This window comes from Fukomys damarensis, unplaced genomic scaffold (genome assembly GCF_012274545.1).
Source record: "Fukomys damarensis isolate Sample0158 unplaced genomic scaffold, DMR_v1.0_HiC HiC_scaffold_7, whole genome shotgun sequence".
NCBI classification, from domain to species: Eukaryota; Metazoa; Chordata; class Mammalia; order Rodentia; family Bathyergidae; genus Fukomys; species Fukomys damarensis.
The window spans coordinates 21631229-21651190 of record NW_022900919.1 but is presented as its reverse complement, the minus strand read 5'-3'; the positions used below and the strand labels follow the sequence as shown (position 1 = coordinate 21651190).

At 42.5% G+C, this 19962-nt stretch overlaps 1 protein-coding gene across 1 annotated transcript in view; it reads right to left on the bottom strand.

Moving 5' to 3' along the window:
- Positions 1-19962, bottom strand: part of Adamtsl3 (ADAMTS like 3) — a 353079-nt gene that overhangs the window by 290203 nt on the left and 42914 nt on the right. Inside the window, exon 2 of the mRNA XM_010621186.3 lies at positions 15771-15890. Coding sequence (XP_010619488.1) covers positions 15771-15890 — 120 coding nt within the window. The remainder of the gene's footprint in view (positions 1-15770; positions 15891-19962) is intronic.

Sequence of the window (19962 nt, the reverse complement as noted above, 5' to 3'; positions counted from 1 at the left end):
TTATAATATACTATATGTAATATAACATATATTATATACACTATATATATATTCACCTCACAACATGATTTCATCCAAATGTATAAGGAGTAGAGTGGATGTGTGTGGGCTTGCACACATGAAACCAAACCCCCAAACACACAGGTATCTCCCAAGGCTGGATCATGCAGACTTATCTGCTCTGAAAACATAAATGAAAGAAGAGGTGGTTTTCATAGGGATGCAAAGTCTCTAGAGAAGTACAATTGAACAAAAGAATATCTGTCTGTGTTAGTGAAGTTCTTTAAAGGAAATCAAGTCCAGAAATAAAAATAAGTGGGCATTACTAAATAAAGTGCTGAGCCTTGATTCCTCAATCCTTTCTTAATTAATAACCATTTCTTATTAAAATTTTCTTCAACTTTTAAAGTATTCCCTTGGTTGCTCCTTTATCATTACTTGGAAAGAGTATCATATTTTAATGATCTAAATAATCTATACTGATCACCTTAGTTACTTTTCTCATTGCTGAGACAAAAAACCCAACACCCAAAGTTAAAGAAGAAAAAGTTTATTTTGGCCCACAGTTTTTAGAGGTTTCAGACAAAAGTTGTCCGGCTCCAAGGTAGGGTGGCATGACAAAGGGGTGTATAGCAGAGGGTCTGCCCTTAGTGAGGGTAGCACTCACACCCAGGTGGGCCTTCCCATTATCCACACCCAGAACTATACCAAACCGATCAGTGAACTAATTTAGTAATCACACATTCTTAATTTCAGCATCACACACTTAATCCTAGCATCTCACACTCTAGATCCAGCTACCCCCAAAAAGCCATATCTATGACCCCATGAGGCTTTGGGAGGACATCAAGACACACCCATAATACTCATATTTAAAAAACCTGAAAAATGCAAAGTAAAAGAAAATTTTAAACACCCACAATTCTACAAGCCAAAGACAGCCACTGTTAATATATTGGGGTATTTCCTGAGTTTTTTCTTTTTGTCTTCATATGAACAAAATTAGAGAATTACTATTTGAACTTGTGACCTGATCTTTAAACATACAGATAGCATATTAGCATTTCCTGCATTATTTCAAAAATGTAAACATAATAAAAATTTATAATACTCCATCTCATAATTTTACTTAGCCATTTTTTCAAGGTTTAATATTTAGATACTTTTTGGTTTTCAAGTATTAAAAATAACAATGTATTTTTGCATAAAGCATTGTTTAACTTAAAATATTCTTCTGAGGGAATTCCCAGGAATAGTAATTACTGAATCCAAAACTAGAGATATTTCTAAGTCTCTTGAAACATGTTGCAAAAATGCCTATCAAAATCACTGTGCTTATTGGTATTCAAAAGCACCTTATTAGCCTCATCTCTCCCATCACAATTATTGTATTAGCAATGGGCTTTCTAATTTTTCCTTTTGTAAAAAAAATAATGCTAGGCAAAAAGCAGTAATGCAAATAGCAAATGCTATTTGATCATGGCTTAGATTTTCAACTTACTGATTATAAATAAAACTGAATTTTCCTTTGTGATAATCCATCACTTGATTTCCTCTTAGGATAGTAAATTATTTTTCTTTACCCATTCTTCTACTATCATTAATTCTTATCTATTGGTGAACTCTTTTATATAGTATTCTATCACAACTAGTAAACATTATTTTACTTTAATTTTTTATTTAAAATGTTTTCAACAATATATTTTAAGCGTCCTAAGTAGTCAAACCCATCAACACATTCCACATTCCATGTTTTATTAAGCATCTCCATTAGAAATTTGAGAAAAATTTACTGCTATGGTCTTGTATTTTTATGATTTAATTTTTCTTTAACTTTCAATGTACCTGGAATTTATTCTGGCATGTGGGAAACATTTAAATTAATTTTTCCTAAATAGTTTCAATATCACTTATTAACGATATTGTTTACATTTATTGAAAGTAATTGGGGTTATAGTTTTAGCCCTCAGTATAAATTATACTTACATGATAAATTCTGAGATAAATATTCTCATTTTTATTCTTTTCTATATGGTGTGAATTATATTGTTCCTTTCCTCTTTAATCAATTATTGCTTTAGAATAATGTTTTACATTGTCTAAGGTTTTTTTGTTGTTGTTTAAAACATCTTTTCTTAGTGTTTGTTTGGATTACTTAGTCTCACAGGATGTAGTTTACATTCATTTCTATATATTTTAATATTTTATTTCTGAACTTCCTTAATTTTAAATTTGAAAGCAGAAGGCAATTCCTCTCATTGTTGACATATATATTTAGTGATGGTTTTAGATTCATTTCACAAAGACCTTTCATAAATCAAAGATCTCTTTTAGCATTTATTTAATTTCTTCCCTCTGATCTCTTCTCTATTTTGGGAGTACATAGGTTGCATCTCTGAAATCTGTCCAACATAACTACAATCTCTTTCACATCTATTCTCTTTCCTTTTGGAACTCAACAATCCAGTTCTCTGCTGAATTCAGAATGCTTGACACCTCCTGTATCTTGATTTCATGTGGAAACTATGTCTTTCATCGCTTTAGTCCCGGCTCATCTTAGCCTCTGTAGCCTTACGAATCTAAGCTATCTTCATAAAAGTGTTATTCTCTTAAAAACATAAATCATCTAGTATTTCACGTCACTTGGGCTGCTTGGTGTAAATCTTTCTTGGAGGGTGGGACCGTAATGAGATTTAGAGAATGGAGGTCCTCTTCTCTTCACCTGCAGACTTTTCTAGGTTCCATGACACCCTACTGCGTAGATCTCCTGGAGGAGGCTAATCTCTCCAACTGGATTATAACTGAGTAGGAGTTGAACAGGGATTTCTTTTGGAGACCCTTGGGAAAGACTCCATGCTTACAAAATCCTCTCACTAAGGGGCTTCGGAGTCCTCAGAGTCCTCCCTGTGAGCAGCTGACCAGTGTGACTGAGAGACCTGACACTCTGAAATGCTCGAGTCAGGGATTTAGTCGGGTAGCTGATGAACTCTGCTGTTTACAAGGTGTCCTGTGCTGTGTGGTAAGAGTGAGGCCTAACAGAGATATGTGGAATGGGGCCAAGACAAGATCACACCTGGCAGACAAAGTAGAACTTCAGAGCAACTTCCTATGGTTCTGCCAAACGGTCCCAGCCCAGGTAGGCCCTTTGCTAACTTAAAAAGTACACTTGCTACTTCTAACTAAAGAATGACAAAAAATAAAACATAAAAATTACTAAACTGTACAGAAAGAAGACTTCTTATATTTACTATCTGACTCTGGGAAAGAACAAATTATTTTATGCATTTATTTTTAGGTTTCTTTTTTGTTTCCTTGTGGTACTGGGGATTGAATCTATGGCCTTCACACTGAGCTATGTCCCTAGCTCTTTTTTATATTTTATTTTGAGACAAAATTTCACTAAGCCACTAGGTTACCCAAGCTGGAATTCAATTTGTGATCCTCCAACTTCAGCTTCCCAGAGTGCTGGGATTACAAGCATGCATCATAATACCTAGCTAGGTTTCTTCTTCTAATATTTTATATTAGAAAATATAAATTTGGAAAGCTTAATAAAGCATTTCTACCTTAAACACTCAAGTGGAATAGTTTAAGGCTCAAAATTAAGAAAAAGACATGCTTCAAAACATTTTATTTAAAGGTACCAAATCATGGCATTATAAATCCATGTCTTAAAATGAGTTGAGTGTGGGACACATCTTACATTATAAAAGTACTATCCTGTAAAAGGGCAGGAAATAAAACTGCTTTGAGTTAGAACACAAAACAGACTCGACTTGTAAAATATGCTAGTGGTAACACTCTCAATGCCAACTGCAGGGCAAACTTTCTGTCATAAAAATATTTTGGTGTTTAACATTCTACACTAACCTCTGCATGTCCTGAAAAGGGAAAGACCCTTTGTCCCATCACCAATTACTAAATCAATGTTTCTCACATATGTCCTCATGTTAGAATGTATGAAACATCATGGGACACTTTACAATGCCCCATGCCCTTTTATTCGTACCTCCTTTCTCCCATACCAAGAATGTAGGTTACCTGGAATACCCAGAAATAAGAAACTCAGGTGATTAATCTTACATAGTTCAATTTTTTTTACCCCATATGACCCACACAGAGATCAATGTCAATCCTACTACCAGTCATAAGGTTACTATAAAAGTTTTATGATAGTATTTGTAGTTTTTTTTCTCTCAGCCCACTGTAAAGTTTAATCCTTATCTTCTGAGAAATGGGGAATGAATGTTCACTCCTTAAACTTACTGCTGCCATTAGAATGTGTGTCAAGCACAAAAAGTTGCAATCCAAGATTTCATGGGAATCGTGTGCTCAGAATTAGGTACTGATTAAAAAAGAAAATTTACTCAACTCTTTGGAGCTCTGGAGAATTAAAAACCTGTTAACCTTCAATCTCAGAGGAGAGGGACTGAAAGCAGGATTCAGCCAAATGCTCTAGGTGCACTGTCCCTGTTGTTGCCCCTCCTTGTGAAAGGAGCTGAGAACGGGAAGCAGTGTCCAAAAACAAGTAATAATCTGGTTCTCCACCCAGGCCTTTGGAAGAAAGAATTTAGAAGAAAGAATTATTTCCTCACATTTCTAGGTAGATAGTAGAAAATTGAAAAGCATACACGAGCAATATATACAAATAAATAAGGGTAGGTTCTTTATTGTGACAACGGGTAATCAACACCTTAAAGACTTTATTCCTTAAAAGGAACTCAAAAATAAAGTTTTAACTAGAATTTCTTCTAGTGTTGTCATTCCTCAAAACGTATCTTCTGCCTATTCTGTATCCACAAGGGTTCACAGAAAAGTCACACAGGCCCGCTCCAAAATCACTCTGACTCTAGTTGTAGAAATAAGACAGCCTTGTAAATAATGCCAGGCCCAGAGGATGCCTTGGAGCCATAATCAAGGATGAGATGCTGTTCTCCAACACCTTTCCTACAAGCTCCATGGGAGAAGACACCTCATAAGGGGCCACTAATTGGGCATCTCAGGAGACACAGCCAATGAAGAGCTTTGATGCAGTGGCCTGGCGCAGGCAGGCGAAGGGGCAAGGCATAATGTGCAGTGTAGCCACAGCATAGGCACCAAGAGAAAGAAAGGGAACTGAAGGCTAAGCTATGTGAAGACTTGAATTCTGGCCTGAGAGTTGAGCTATTTCAGAGGAGAACACCAGGTCCCAACTGTTTTTGACAAAAGGTATAAGGTTAAACCTATTTTCACTGTGTATTTACTCAGTGCCAGGCTATGGAGTGTGATGTGGGGCAATGGTGATATGAAGATGTGATCCCCGCCCCTCAGGGGCACAGAGCCTGGGACAGAGACAGCAGAAGAATCACTGTACTGGGAGCAGAGGAGAGGGCAGTGATATGAGGAAAAGGCATGATAGAAGACTTGATGGAAAAATACTCACTCAGCAATATCCAGCTCTGGGAAAGGAGCCGTATATAATGTGTGTTAATTTCCACATAACTCAATGCATCCATGTGAGCAGCCACACATGATTAACTTTCAGAACTGGAAACATGTCCAAAACAATCATGCATTTGTGCATGTGCAAAATGATGAACATAACTGAGACGGTTTCTGGGAAGAGGCAATATTAAGGCCCATCCGTCACTGTCCTGGACCATCACCATTGGCCCTAGGGAGAGAAGGCTCAATAGAAAGTGATCCAAACCTCAAATCTTGGATTGTATTTTCTTGAAACAGATCATGATGCAGCACCCCCATCAGATTTGCTGCTTAGATAAATAAGTCACCTGCACTAGCACTCAAAGCGCAAAGGGACCTGAGTGCACGCTTTCAACCCACCCACCTTCCCCTTTACTCCATCGACGTAGAAAATGCCACAGGAAAAGGTCCCAGAATGTTGAAGGAAGAAAAGGAAGAAGGAAGGAAGAAAGGGCAGTAATGAGGAAGGGAAGGAGAGAGGGAGGGAGGGGAAAGTTAAGATATGGATGGTATCATGGAAGATTTCCCTAAGGAAGTAACAATTGAGCTGGAGATGAACAAAGATGGAGAACAACAGCAGGAGAGAGGAAGAACATATAAAAATCAGAGGGGCCATCCTAAGCAATTTGTTGAAAGGCTACCATTGAAGAAAGTAAGGGAAATACAACTTCATTAAAAATACCTGACCTGAAAAGTCGCTGGTTGGCAATGCAGACAGAATACTAAAGTTAGGCATCCCATGAGCCACACACTTGTGTCCCACTTGCCTTTGGGATGCCTCACAAAATACAGTACAGTAGCACCTGCACCTGAAGGACCACGAATCTTACTGGAGAATCTCAACCCAGGCATGGTCAGTAAAGTACAAGCTTAGAGGTGGGGAGGAAACTAGAGCTGTCTTTATCTGAGGAAACTAGGACAGCTGGTCACCCTACCTTGGTTTACATAAGACTCAGATTATGAGTACTATGAAAGGTAATTAAGCATAGAGAATAACACAACAGATGCTTTCAAGATACTTCTGTACCTGCCCATAGGCATCCATATGAGGGAAGAGCCCTCAAGACGGGCAAAGTCAAGATCCAAGAAAACATAATCCAGAGTGTGTAGACAGAAGCATCCATGGAATGACCTGAGCTCCAAAGAGTCGTGGCCCACAGGAACCTCTTTGCAAACTGTGCCTGTACTTCTGTGATGCAAGCCAGCATTGGCCAAGCACAAGGAAACATTTCCCAACTCCAGATAAGCCAATCAAAACTTAATGCCTCAAATCCCCTGTGACAGGAAATAAATTCCATTATTACTTCTACGTCTACCCTTCCAGTTCAGCCTGGAGAGAGTCAAGGAAGTCTTTTCTTGCCTGACATGACTCTCTCTTGCTTGGCTAGCAAATCATCTCACCCTTATTTTTTAGCTCTGTGGACCTTTGCTTCATGCCTGAGCAAGAGAAAGACATAAAGTGCTTCCATCCAGCACTCCACCTGCTATTATCGTCTATCCTCATGGTCAGTTTGAGGGTAGAAGGGCTGCACATGGGTTGAAAGTCCAGTTTCACGTCCAAAGCCATGCATTTTCCCAAGATAGCTGACAACATTAATAACACATGGGCTGAGGACAGACCATTGATTGGCATATTTCATGGTCGGGATCTTCAGTACACCCAGAAGGTCATCTGAGTATAAGAGAGAAAGCTACTAAGTTGTTTAGATCCAGTAACAGGGTTCCACTAGGCTTGTCCCCAGAAAAACTTTGCCTGTGAGAGAGGGTTAACAGTGATAGGAGACCCCACATGGTTAGGAGACCTGGCAATGCTTGAAGTTAGCTGGACCCCCAGAGAAACTGAAGGGAAAGAGAACTGAATGTCTCTTGGGGGTCAAAAAAGAATGCATGTAGCAGGAGTGAGCATGGGAGTGGTGAGCAGGAGAGGGGACTGAGGTTGGAGGGAGGCTACAGGAATTTAATACCTCCAAAGGCAGAGTGATTTGAAGAATGACATGGTCCAAGCTAGACACTTATAATGGGTGGCTGAAGTGAAAGATGAGGGTAGCCAGAGAGGTCCATGTACAAGAGGGACTGAAGCATGGGGTTGTCTACAGGTGGGTTTTGGAGGAAAGGGAGAACATTATGATTGAGTCATAAAGACTTTGAAGGTTCAACTCAGTGATCTAGATGGATGCTGTGTGCCCCACAAGGGTAGAAGCATTAAGAGGAGAGGAGAAAACCAGCCAGGAGGTAGCAGCAGGGACTTAGAGGTCAACTTCCCATCCTAGCTACACTGTAAGGCATGAGCAGCCTCCACGGCTCCAAGTTCAGCTTTCAACTAATGCTGGTCATGAGAAGTCAGGATATAGGGCTTTGCGGAGCATGAAAGGACAATGGAAAGTAGTCTGAGGGTCAAAGTTAAAGTTCACAACAGGAGGAATCAGGGTGAGGCATGCAGGGGTGGCTGAAAAGAGGGGATGTGGAGAGGAGAGCCTACTTGCTGCCACTCCTCTGGGAATTATGGGTGACATAAATGAATTATTCAAAATGACCTAGTCTCAGAGTTTCTGAAGACTGTGGGAATCTTTGAGTAGGCCTGGCATGGTCATAAAATGAACGCTGCAGACAATGTTCTCTTTTACTGTGGTCTTCCAAGGCTCATTTTGGGCCACTGTGAGATGATATGAAGACAGAAACAAGGGCATCATCTGGACAAGACCTGCCTTCCAGCATGCTTGACTGCAGTATGAGATTTTTTAATGAAGACTGGATTTTTTTAAAAATCACTTTCACCATATGGGGTAAATAGTGAGTACTGGATGGTAAAGTTTAAAGTGATTTATAGAAAAGCAACCGTTAGCCCAAAAATGAGTTTAGGAAGACAGTATTAGAAGACAAACACTGCATAGCTTAGGAGTTGGATCTTGAACCTTTATGAACAGACCAACTCTTTTATTCTTGAGAATAAAACAATTTGTGAAAAGCTCAATGACAAGATATTCAGAACTCATACACAATGAAGTCAACCAGAACAGGATCACTGTTGAGTTTTCAATGTCAGTGTGTATACACACCATTCCAACTAATATGTTCTTCTCTTCCATGAGCTTGCTTTCTCGTCAGATTACTAAATGTTGGGAATATTTAAGGAGCATAACTACATTTGACTAGATTATTAGCTAACAAAGGAATGAATTATGCACACTCAAATTGCTGCTTAAAACCATGGCACATACCAGACAGCAACAACACAACAAGTCCCCCATGTGGAGAACAAATATGTAGTTCACTCTGATCTGTGAAGGAAATGGTAAAACTCAGTAGGCCAAAGGGCTATGCCCATTGTCCTTTAACGGGAATTCCAGAAGTTGGTATACACTTTCCAAGCTAAAAACTATTACATAAATAAGCTGGAAGCCTCAAGTGATATTTCTGAGGCCTGCCAACAGTTTAACCACAAGGAAGCTCCTGGCCAGGATATTCATGAAAAGTTCGGAAGAAGTTACTTTGAGAAGGATGTACTCACAGTGAACAGATTTCTTCTTCTTAGAAAGAATGCATAAATCAATAGTTAAATAGGGAAAAGGAAAATTAGGTCTGGCATAATAGCATAAGAAAAAGGCATCTAAAAGAAGTTCAGGAATAAGGCTACACAAAGACTTCATTATTAATGTATTATTATTATTACTAGTTTTAAAAATTCATTCAAACATTTCTCTCATACTTTTCCTGCCCACAGATTAGATGTAAAAATGTCTTAACTGAGCTTAAGGGCAAAGAACAGGCGCTTGGCTTTGCTACTGCCTGGCTATTTGATCTTGGAAAAGATTCTGTTCCCTCTTTGGTGCTCAGATTCCTCACCTGAAAAGCCAGTACCCTACACTCCTTTCAACTCTGATATGCTACCATTCCAAATGCCTGTCAGGGCCACACATCCAGCCCTCTACCTCCTTAACAAAAGAAATATAAAAAACACAAACTGGCAAGCCATCTTGAAACAAGACATCATATAAACAGGCAGTCAGCAACGTCTAAAAGAAAAATCAACTGTAATTCTGTCTATGAAGTAGTCCTGCCTTAGGATTTTATAAGCACAGATTTGTACCAAAATAAAATTATGTGCATTAGAATCTGGATGTGACATCAAGAAAGTAATTGAAATTCTTAAACATTAAGATGTCTATTTAAGGTGGGGGGAATGGTTGAAAAAGATATCACAAGTTAATTTAAAGGTTAAAAATGAGTAAGAGAAGCTGGGCATGGTAGGGCACACCTGTAATCGCAGCACTCTTGGGGGCTAAGGTAGGAGAATTACAAGTTTGAGCCCACTGTGGGCATCTCAGCAACTCAGCAAGATCCACTAAAAAATAAAAAAAGAGGTAGGACTATAGCTCAGTGAGAAAGCCCTGGGTTCAATCCCCAGTCCATAAAGAATGGGGCGGGGGTAAGGAAGGACAGTAAGAACTTAAAAATCAGCGGTCACTGAAAGCAAGGATAAATCACAATATAAGTAAAAGCATTTTAAATCAAGAAAAATCTTGAATCCACTCAAACATGGCCAGGAAGAGACAGAACGCTAAATTAGACAGGGATGCTTCCCTGGAATCTACGCAAGAGAGAAGAGTTCACAGGGGGAAGGGATGATGGGCTCTAGATAAATGCATCTGTCCAACTGCTCTGACATGGAATCAAGATGGTTCTCTTATAAATGGCTCTGTGCTTACTTGAGTGGTCTTTGCCCTGAGTTAATTCTTGGAAAACCAGAACCCACCATTATTAAACACTCAGCTTTGCCACACATGCTTGGAACTCACGTTACTCTTCCTGCCTCCTGGTGCCTCACGGTCTAAACGTGGCAAGGTCAACCTCACACCAAGGTGCACACACACAAAGACAAGTCAAGGACCACAGAACAAGGCACATTTCTAAGCTGGTTTGTGTTGCTCCTCCTTCATCACCCTGTGGCTGCCAATGAGGAGGAAGCCCATTCTGTCAGATCTACTAAGTCTGGATGGCATTCTGCCCACATTTCTCTACACCTAGCAAGTGCTAAAAAAGAGAAAAGGAAGGAAAGGGGGTCAGTGGGAAGGAGGGAGGGAGAGAAGGAAGGAAGAGGAGGAAAGGAAGGAAGGGATGGAGGGAGGAAGGGAAGGAAGGAGGGAAGGAAAGAAAGAAGGAAGAAAGGAACGAATATAGTTAAGCAAAAGTTTCCTAACTTTAAAAGCTAAATGATGCTTTGCTGAGAAGCACTAACCCTGCCACAGATGTGGAAATGAGGATCTGCAATGAGCTCCACACTGAAGTCCTCAGTGCGCTGATAGAGGGCAGAGATGGACAAAGTTGGCATCACCCTCTTTTCCAGAAAGACACCTAGGCAGACAGTGACAGTGCCACTCTTCAAACACTGTCTTACTCAGAGGTGGGACAAAGGACAAAGTGCACAATTGAGACTCTGCTCCACAGGACCAGCCAACATTCAGCTATTTGCCTATGAGCAAGTACTCAGTGAGCCAAGACTCCAAAACCACTATAAGGAATGACAAAAGAATCCTCTGTGGAGCCCTGGATGGCTAATAACACAGTTGCAGCCAGTTGTCCCAAACTAATGCTTTCCCTTTACCCAAGTGTAGGGGGGGTGTCACTTTCATCCGAGTGTGCGCTGTGCATGTGCTTCCCAATGCAAAGTCGGCACTGTTTTACTTGCAGCTAACATGTTTTGCCTACATTGAACAAATTGTGACTTCTACTGAAAACTGAGGAACGATGTGCTTAGAAGATGCTAGCATAGCTAATTCCACATTCCTGAAGGAGATGAGAATGAGCCAATAAAGTAACCCATGAACATGAATTCATTCTCTGTGGTCTAATAAGGGCCCCAATGCTCTACAGACCATAACAGTGGAATCAAGATTTTTTTCTCAAAAATGATATAATTTTCTAAGCAATTCTTCTGAGAGAAACAGCCAGGTTTATCCTAGAGTAGGGGAGCTGGGGGCTTGGAGTGCAATGGTCTTAGTTCTTCAAATAACCATCTGGATGATCTTGAGTAAGTCCTTTTCATAAAGCCTCTGTCTTCTTGACTTGTAAAATGGGATGCTTGGGCCAAAGTCTGCACCAGCTGTAAAATTCTGTAATTCCCTAAGTAAAAGTTCACTGTGTTGCTGGCAAGAGGGCCGGGTCCATCAGCATGATCCAATTAACACCCTGCAATGTGGAATACTCTAGCTGTAGTTTCAAGAAAAGGCTATTTTGGAGTGGAAGGAGTGCTGATCATGAAGTGTGGCCATTTGTTTTTCAAAGCAGTGGAAGAGTCTGAGGTCTAGAGATGTCAAGTAACTGGTAAATTACAAGCTAATTAGCGATGGGAGGAAGCCGGAGCTGCCTGGCTGGTCCTGTTTGCACTAACCCACACTGCTCCCCAGCTGGCTGCACTAGACGCTGCTTCGGCTCCCTGAATAATCTATAGTGTGGCTTTTATGTGTCTCATTAAACACAGCCTACATCACAGTTGTGCTTTACCAGCTTCTAGGTTATTAGTTTTCCAGGCACCTAATCCAGGAGACATTTGAAGGGTGACCTGAAGGTCTTCGTGAAAATATGCCCAGGATAAAATAATTTTAAAAGGCCTACAAGATTTGTCCAAGAAAGCTGACATCTCCCCACCTCCCACCTGCTTCCCATTGTGTCAAATGAGTATTTTACAGGGAGGAAGACCCTAGTGAACCCACGTCTGCACAAACAGCTTAGAAACCAGATCTCAGCCTCCACTGTCTAAGCACCTTGTAAAGTCTGGCTTCAGGCCACTGCTTTGCAGACAGCACCTCCGGCGCATGCGTGGATGCAGACTGTAGGTGGGCACCCAGGGCGCAAGGCTGCTGTCTGGAAAGCACACCCTGGCCCTGTGCCGACTTCCGGCTGGGGAATGCTGGCTGGGGTAAAATAAAAGCCCCCCTCCTCCACTTCACCAGGTATGGAACCTCTGCGGGGCCGCCCTTCCAATTTCACAGGGACAATCTGGGAATTTCCGTGCAGGAGCAACCCTGCCTGCCACCCGGCCTGCTGCAGTTTGTTCCAATATTAGACAATTTGTTCCGAACAGTACGACTGACTGCTAGACTTTACATCCTATATTATGCTGGATCCAAGGACTTGATTGAGTCTCTCAGACATAATGATGTGTGAGAGAAGCCAGACACAAACGGGTACGTGCTGCATGATTCCATTTATATAAAATTAAGAATAAAAAGCTGACAAAACCAATCTATAACAGTGACAGGAGGCAGAACAGTGGCTTCTTCTTGGGTTGGGACACTGACTGTAAAGGAGGACAGGGAGCCTCTCCGGGTGCTAGACAGGTTTGATTTCTGGACAGGCTTGAATGGGGTAATGTACATAGGTTACACAGGAGTAGAAATATTTAAAAGTTCATCAAATTCTATGCTTTAGGTATGTATGCATTTTGCTGCATGCATATTAGACCTCAATAAAAATTAATTTAAATGTTGTATAGGGTTCCCTGATATAAATGGAAAATAGACTCCTTTCTTTCCTTTCGCGTAAGTGTATCTGACATTCTCAGAATGGAATGTTTGAAAACAATAGTAATAATAATATACAGTACTATGCAGGGAGACCTATATGAATTATCTCCTTAAGTCCTCAAAACACTCCCACAAGAGATGTGGCCATGCACGTCTCCTCGTCACACCTGAGGGGACAGAGATGCAGGGAGGGAAAGTAATTTTTCCAAAGTCAAACAGCAATGAAGATGGCAGAACTCAGACTTAAATGCAAAGCAGTCTGATCCAGAGCTTTGGCTTCTAATTGATCTTCATGTTTGTCATACACTACAGAAGGGCCTTTTTAAAAAAACAAATTGGATAAATGTGATTGGTTCTATCATTTTCCCTGTGCCTGGGAAGCTCCCTGTCATTACAGGGCCACCTGCTTGGTAGGCCTGTGGAGGAGAATTGTGGCTTGGGTGCTGGGATAACAACAGTCCCTGGCCCCTTAGATCCTGAGGTTCCTTTGGGAGGCACACCTCCTTTAGCACAAGGGCCTGTTTTCTCTGCTATTAGAGAGGCAGGAGGGGTGCTTTCATTGGCTTGTTGTCTTCAGTCTTTGTTCCTTTCCCATAAAGGAAGCTTGCAGTGAGAAGACCCAGAGACTTTTCATGTGCCGATCCCTGGGGTGTTGTGGACCAACATGTCCTCGGGTGAAATTCCCACAGCTTGCCACACACTTTTAAAAATCTGTGTTACAAAAAACCAAAGGTGCCTGATTTCCTCTTTTTCTAGCTCTTTATATTGTTATTATAATAAATTTAATGTATCTGTAAAACCTAGAGAAGGCATAACCACTCTAATTGTAAAATAATAGCTCAATATTTTCAAGACTCTTTCTCATCTTTCTCAATTCATTTTCTTAAATTCTCCTTTGAAAATCTGTGAGATCATTGATTCCTGCATTATAAAGAGCCATAAATCATAGATGGTCTAAAAAATCCATTGCAGGGAAAGGAAGACAGCATCTTAATAATATTTTAGACATTATTAGCAAGTGGGCACAAATGCCTGGGCACATTAGGCAAATACAAAATTAGCATCCACCCCAGAGTTACCCAAGTAACTATATACACAATAATTCCTGAAGTCACTTGGAAAAATGACTGGATGTTGAAATTTTTGACTTAAAAAAAAATGGTCTCATCTCACCCCTGCCTACAGGGGAGACTGGGTCACAGTTCTGCCCTGCACCCCAACCCTAGCTGCAGGGGTAATCCTGCTAAGACAGGTGTCACAATTTATATCTAGATATCCCCCAAGGGCTCCATGTGCTCAAGGTGGGACTTTTGGAAGGTGACGGGACCATGGGGCGGCTACAGCTGATTTGTCAGTAGAAGGTGGGGTCTGATCGGGAGAGGCAAGTCCCTGGGAGTGTGACCTGAAAGGGGACATCTCCCTCCAGGCTCCTCCCGCCTCTCTGCTTTCTAGCCACTATGACCTGAGCAGCTCCCTTCCACTCTGTCCCTCTGCCATACCGTTTCTGCCCTGGAGCTGGCTGACCATGGACTGTAAACATGAGTCAAGATAAATTTCTCCTCCTCTAAGCTGTGTCAGGTATTGTATCTCTGTGATGAGGAAAATGACTGGGACAGCAGGTGAGAGCGCAGCCTTGAAGATCAAGATGAAGTGCTTCCTTCTGAGCAGACACTCCGTCCTGGGTAGCACTGCCTCCACTGGCCCTGTGCCCAGATTCCATCTTGCATCCACTCCTATGCCCTTCAGGACTCTAGTCCTCCTCCCACCTCATTTCTAGCTTCTGATCCTCTAGCCAGCCCCAGAGTGGGTCCCTTTCCCTGCAGTCATATCTCCCATCTACCACACTGGCAAACTCAACTGCTCAGGGCTGCTCTTGTGAGTGCTGTAATCTGCCCCCAACTTGGCCTTCTCCAAATCAAACCAGAATGTACTGGCCTTCAACTACACAGCCGAGGGCAGCACAGCTGGCCTCAATTGTTGGGCCATCTCTCTCCACACCATCGTGGGCCGTGACAAGGTAATCATGCCCAGCTCCTGGTCTCCCCTTGGGCCTGTAGGTGCCAAGATCTGCTGGATCCACCAAGGGCCCATATGGGCTTCAATCTCATCATGGTGTGCTGCAGTGCATCAGGAATTCAGACTCCTCAACTGGAAACCTCTGAATTTGGCATAGCTGAACATTCTCTGTTTCAATGAGTTGTAAGTATCTCAAAGGCCTGTATAATCTTAAATGCTGTTAAGGCATCAGCCAAGCCAAGCCTTATTTTCTGGTTAGCCTTCATGAAATTATTTAAACACACATACACACACACACACACACACACACACACACACACACACACAGAGGCATGCACACTTTGTTCCTCTCTAGAAAACCGGCTTGGAAAAGAAAAATGCTGGTGAAGCCGAAAGAAATTGAAATAAAAGCCAAGAGAACAAGGAAGCAATGCTGAATCAGAATGAGAACTTTTGGATAATTTCAGTACAAAATACATTCAGTGATTGCTAAAATGAATGAACCCATCAGATATTTATGAAATAGAAATAAGAAAAAAAGTGATTCTCAAGCAAATACTCCAACCCAAACTGGAGCTGCACACAATGTGGGAAGTTATATGCAGCATGAGCTGTCCAGGGGCCTTGGGATCCTGGAGAGTGCTAAGGGTCTATTACATGAGCAGTGCACACAGGAAAATATGCTTACTTTGGAGGTGTTTAAGACCCAGTGTCCTGCATCTGGGCATATGGCAAAGCCAAGGTTAAGTCCTTTTCGAGTGTCCTTACCTGGTCATCATAGCGATAGGTGAGGAACTGCTCCCCCGTCGTATCTTCAAGGAAACTTCCCTGAGGAGACAGTGCAAACTCAGGAAGGAAGTAGGCACCAGGTGACTTCTCTGCTGTGGTCTGAAAGACAAGGTCACTTGGTCACAAAGAAGCCTCCAGGGAGGAACCCCTGGGAGGCAGAGTCCAAAAAAGACAGTCCAAGAAAATGCATCTACTACAGGCTGGACACTGGCAATGACCAAGGTTAGGCGCATGGGAAGTGTGTGTTGGAGCAATGTTAGGCCAGGCCCACACTGGTCCATCTCAAATTGGCAGTGGTGGTATTATTCCCTGGCACCTGCCTTCCTCTCCCCTCCTCATCCTTCCTTCTGCTCCCCAACCTTTCAGCAAGTCACCCACAAAGTAGTTAGCCTGCTTAAGTTGTGTGGTTGCAAATTCATCGCTTTTACACTTTTCTTTCTTTCTTTCCTCTCTTCTTATTACTGTTTATTAAGGACTGGAAAACAATTTTTCCATAGTACAACAGAAATGCATGTTCATTATAGAAACTACAGACCATCACAAAAGATAACAAACATCACCCAAGCCTTAGCCAGGGCTAGTTGTCCTGTGCAGAAACACAGATCCATCTACCAAAGAGTGGGAGCAGTCAAGTATCGTCACCTTAAAAGAGCTTCCTGAATATAGGGAGCCTTCTACTAGGATGCTTATATTAATTTGACCATGCATTCAATGTATATTTATTAAACACCAACTATATGCCCAGCAAGTTACTAAGGATATAGATACAATGAGGAACAAGAAAGATTAGTTCCTGTTTTCATGGAGCTTATATTCAAGTGGAAGAGATGCACAGTAAAGCAAGTAATGAAATACTTCACTTGATTTAAGCACTGAAATTAAAATTCTAAGTGCTACAAAGGAAATAAACAGGTGATATCAGAATAACACTGGGGGAAAGAGGCTCGATTTTCAATAAATGGTAGCAAGGGCTCCCTGAGAGGATAAGATTGAAGTTCATACCTAGAACATAAGACAGAATCGGGTCTGCAAAAAGCCAAGGGTCAGGATTTCTACCAAAAGAAAAGCAAGTCCCAGAGCCCTAATGTGGAAATGAGGTCAGTGGGTTGGCAGAATAGAAAAAGGGTCAGTGTGGCTTGGTTCAGTATGGACAGGGGGATGCAGTGACGATGAAAAGGAAGATCAAAAGGTTTGTGGGTCGTGGCAAGGGGAAGAGAGCCACAGAAGAGCATTTAAATAACACAGACCATTACTCAATGAAGAAAGAACAAGGCAGATAGAGTAAAGTGAAACCAACAGACTGGCTGATGACGGGAAAGCAAGGAATCAAAAGCAGGAGAGTCACCACCTCTTTCCTCCCTTTGCCTCCTCCAAAGCATGCTGGGTTTTTTTCTTGAGCAAGTATGTTTAAGGGAACAGAAGGGATGAACAGTGCTGTGGGAGAAACAGATTTGTTGGGAAGAGCAGAGTCAATAGCTCTGCTTGAGACAAGAGATCCACTTGGAGAGCTTGAGCTGGCTGCTCCATACCAAGTCTGGAGCTCAGGGAGGAGACTAAGCCTAGACATAAAGATGTGGAAGTCAGCACTTATATTTACATATATTTATAGCCACTATATGAGAAAAGCCTTTCCCCACAGAAAGAGTTTGGTAGAGAAGAGGTCCTTGTTTGGCACCCTCAATAATTCTACCATCTGAAGTTGGGTAAGCGGTGCACACCTATAATCCCAGCACTCTGGGAGGCTGAGAGAGGAGGATCTTTAGGTCAAGCCAAGCCTGCACAACTTAGCAAGACCCTGTCTGAAAATAAATGTAAAAAGTCCTGGGGGTGTAGCTCCCCTAGGTTCAATCCCCAGCACTGCAAACAATCATAATTCCACCATTTGAAAATGAGGAAAAGAAAAGAAGCAGCAAAAAAGATTAAAAATGATCAATCACAGTAGAAATTTTAAATGGATCTGGGAAGAATTTAGCATCCAAGAAAGCAGTCAACTTTCTTTAATGCTGCAGAGAAAACAAGAAAGATGAGTCTGGAGAAGTGTGGATGAGTATGTGGGTGTGGGGCAAGAAGGTCACCCCAGCTCCAGCGCAGCTGCAGAGACAACTGCACTGGGTCTGAAGAGAGAGAGGGAGGGGCCTGAGGCAGAGCTGAGGGAGCATGGAAGGACCGGCCATGTTTAGAGGTAGACAATGATGGAGTATTTTGTTTGGCCACTGGAATAGTCTAGTGTGTGAGAGCAGAGAAGGGAGCTGGCAGCAGAGCTGCAGGAAGAAAGCACTGGAGAAGGAAGGAGGATGGGTCCAGGATGTACATGGATGCCCTGGTCCTGTAACACGGGGACACTTGACCCATGTTATTCCACATCAGCCATGCTGCTCTGCTGATTCCAAATTAGGGCCTCCACTTCCCCTGTGCTTCCTTCCTGGCCCTTGCTGCTGCATCCCATGGATTCTTGGTCCTAAGACAAGCCATGGGTCCCCAGTACACTCCCTCCCTCTTACACTGCTAAGCCACCCTTCTTCCAAGGCCACAGGGTGAGGTCTTTTGGAGCCACTTTTTAATGGCCCAGCCCTTCTCTATAACCAGGTTATGTGTGCACTGTAACTCTGCAAGATTAAAAACGACTACATTTAAATTCTAATAAGCTCCCCCGCCATGCTTAAATTCAGATTGGTAAAATGACACATCTACCCATCCCAGGTTTCTGTCTCTCCCTGCAGGGCCATTTTGCCACTGCCTCTTGGAAGACTTTGTTGTCTGCAGACAGAGTCTCCACTGAGCTCCACCTCGTAGCACCATGCCTGGCATGTGGGAGGTGAGATGTGAAAGAATGGCAGGCGGTGTCATCTGAGCACTGCAGTAAAGGCCTGCTTCTTGGCAACCTCTATTCCCCTAGATTTTCTCCATACCCATATCACACTCTGTATGGATGGACAATGATTTTACATCCATCTCTTGCTATTAAAATCCCTACTCTTATTAACAAAATGACAATTAGTGAACCATTTTTATTTATTCAGGAGATGAGTATACAGCCCAAGTGCAATCCAAGTCTTTGCCCCAGACCCAATGGAGGGTACCGTGTGCCACCATGGCTGTCGGAAGTCTTGGAGAGCTATGGCATCCATGATTATGAGATTCCAGCACCAGAAAGAACCTTTTTGAACCCAGCCTCTCTTCCTCAGCAATGCTGCCAGATTCCCTGCAGCCACTACTTGAATACCTTTAGTTATAGGGAGCTCATTCTCTCCAAAAGCGACAGGGCCTTGTCAGAATCTAGCCAGTTTATGGGCCGAACTAGTCTGAAGTGGAACCCTGCTCCCCAGCTCAGCTGCCCTTGACAACAGCATCTTTCCTGACTCCCTCCTCCATGACTCCCATCCCTCCTCTTGCACACACACACACACACACACACACACACACACACACACAATGGGATCCCAATGTTCAAACAGTGGGAGATCAAGAAAAGCCAAATGTCTGAATTGCAGAATCAGCAGGACTCTGGAGACAGCCTAGTCCCCACCCCTCTGAGGCAGGAGTCTCTCCTGCTGCACCTCCAACAGTGAGACATGCAGGTCCTTTGAAGAGAAAGATGAGAAAGAAAGAATCTCAAGTTCTGAAGATCTGCCATGAGCCAGCATTTGCCCCCCAGTCCTCACAACTGCCCCCATGAAGTGAGTACCATTCATCTACTGTCCCGAATGAAGGCGCTGAGACCACCGAGGTCAGGTCATCAGACTAGGGACACACAGACTCTCAGCTTTCCAGGGAAAGTTCTCTGTTTCATTCCCTTCCTTCCTCAGTGGATAGGATTCTTAGAACAACCTGCCCATTTATTTGGAGAAATGCCTAAGTCTATGTGTGTCTTCAGAAAACAAGCATCATCAGGAAGGCATTGTTGACATTTCCATCCAGAAGGGAAGGGCTTCTTAACTGTCCTGATGTCTTGGTGACACGTGGCTGCCTGTGGGATGGGGTGACCAAAGAGGTCAGGGCCCTTAAGTAGCAAGAGGCAGAGAGAAGGTGGGGGAGGAAGGCCAGAAAAGAAGCGTGAGATCTTCCCATGGCACAAAGCCAGGGTCTGGGAGAGAAGCTGCCAAACGCATTGGCCCCACAGCCACTGCGCACAGCTGCTCAGCGACTGGGGATGGGGCAAGAGGAATCCAAC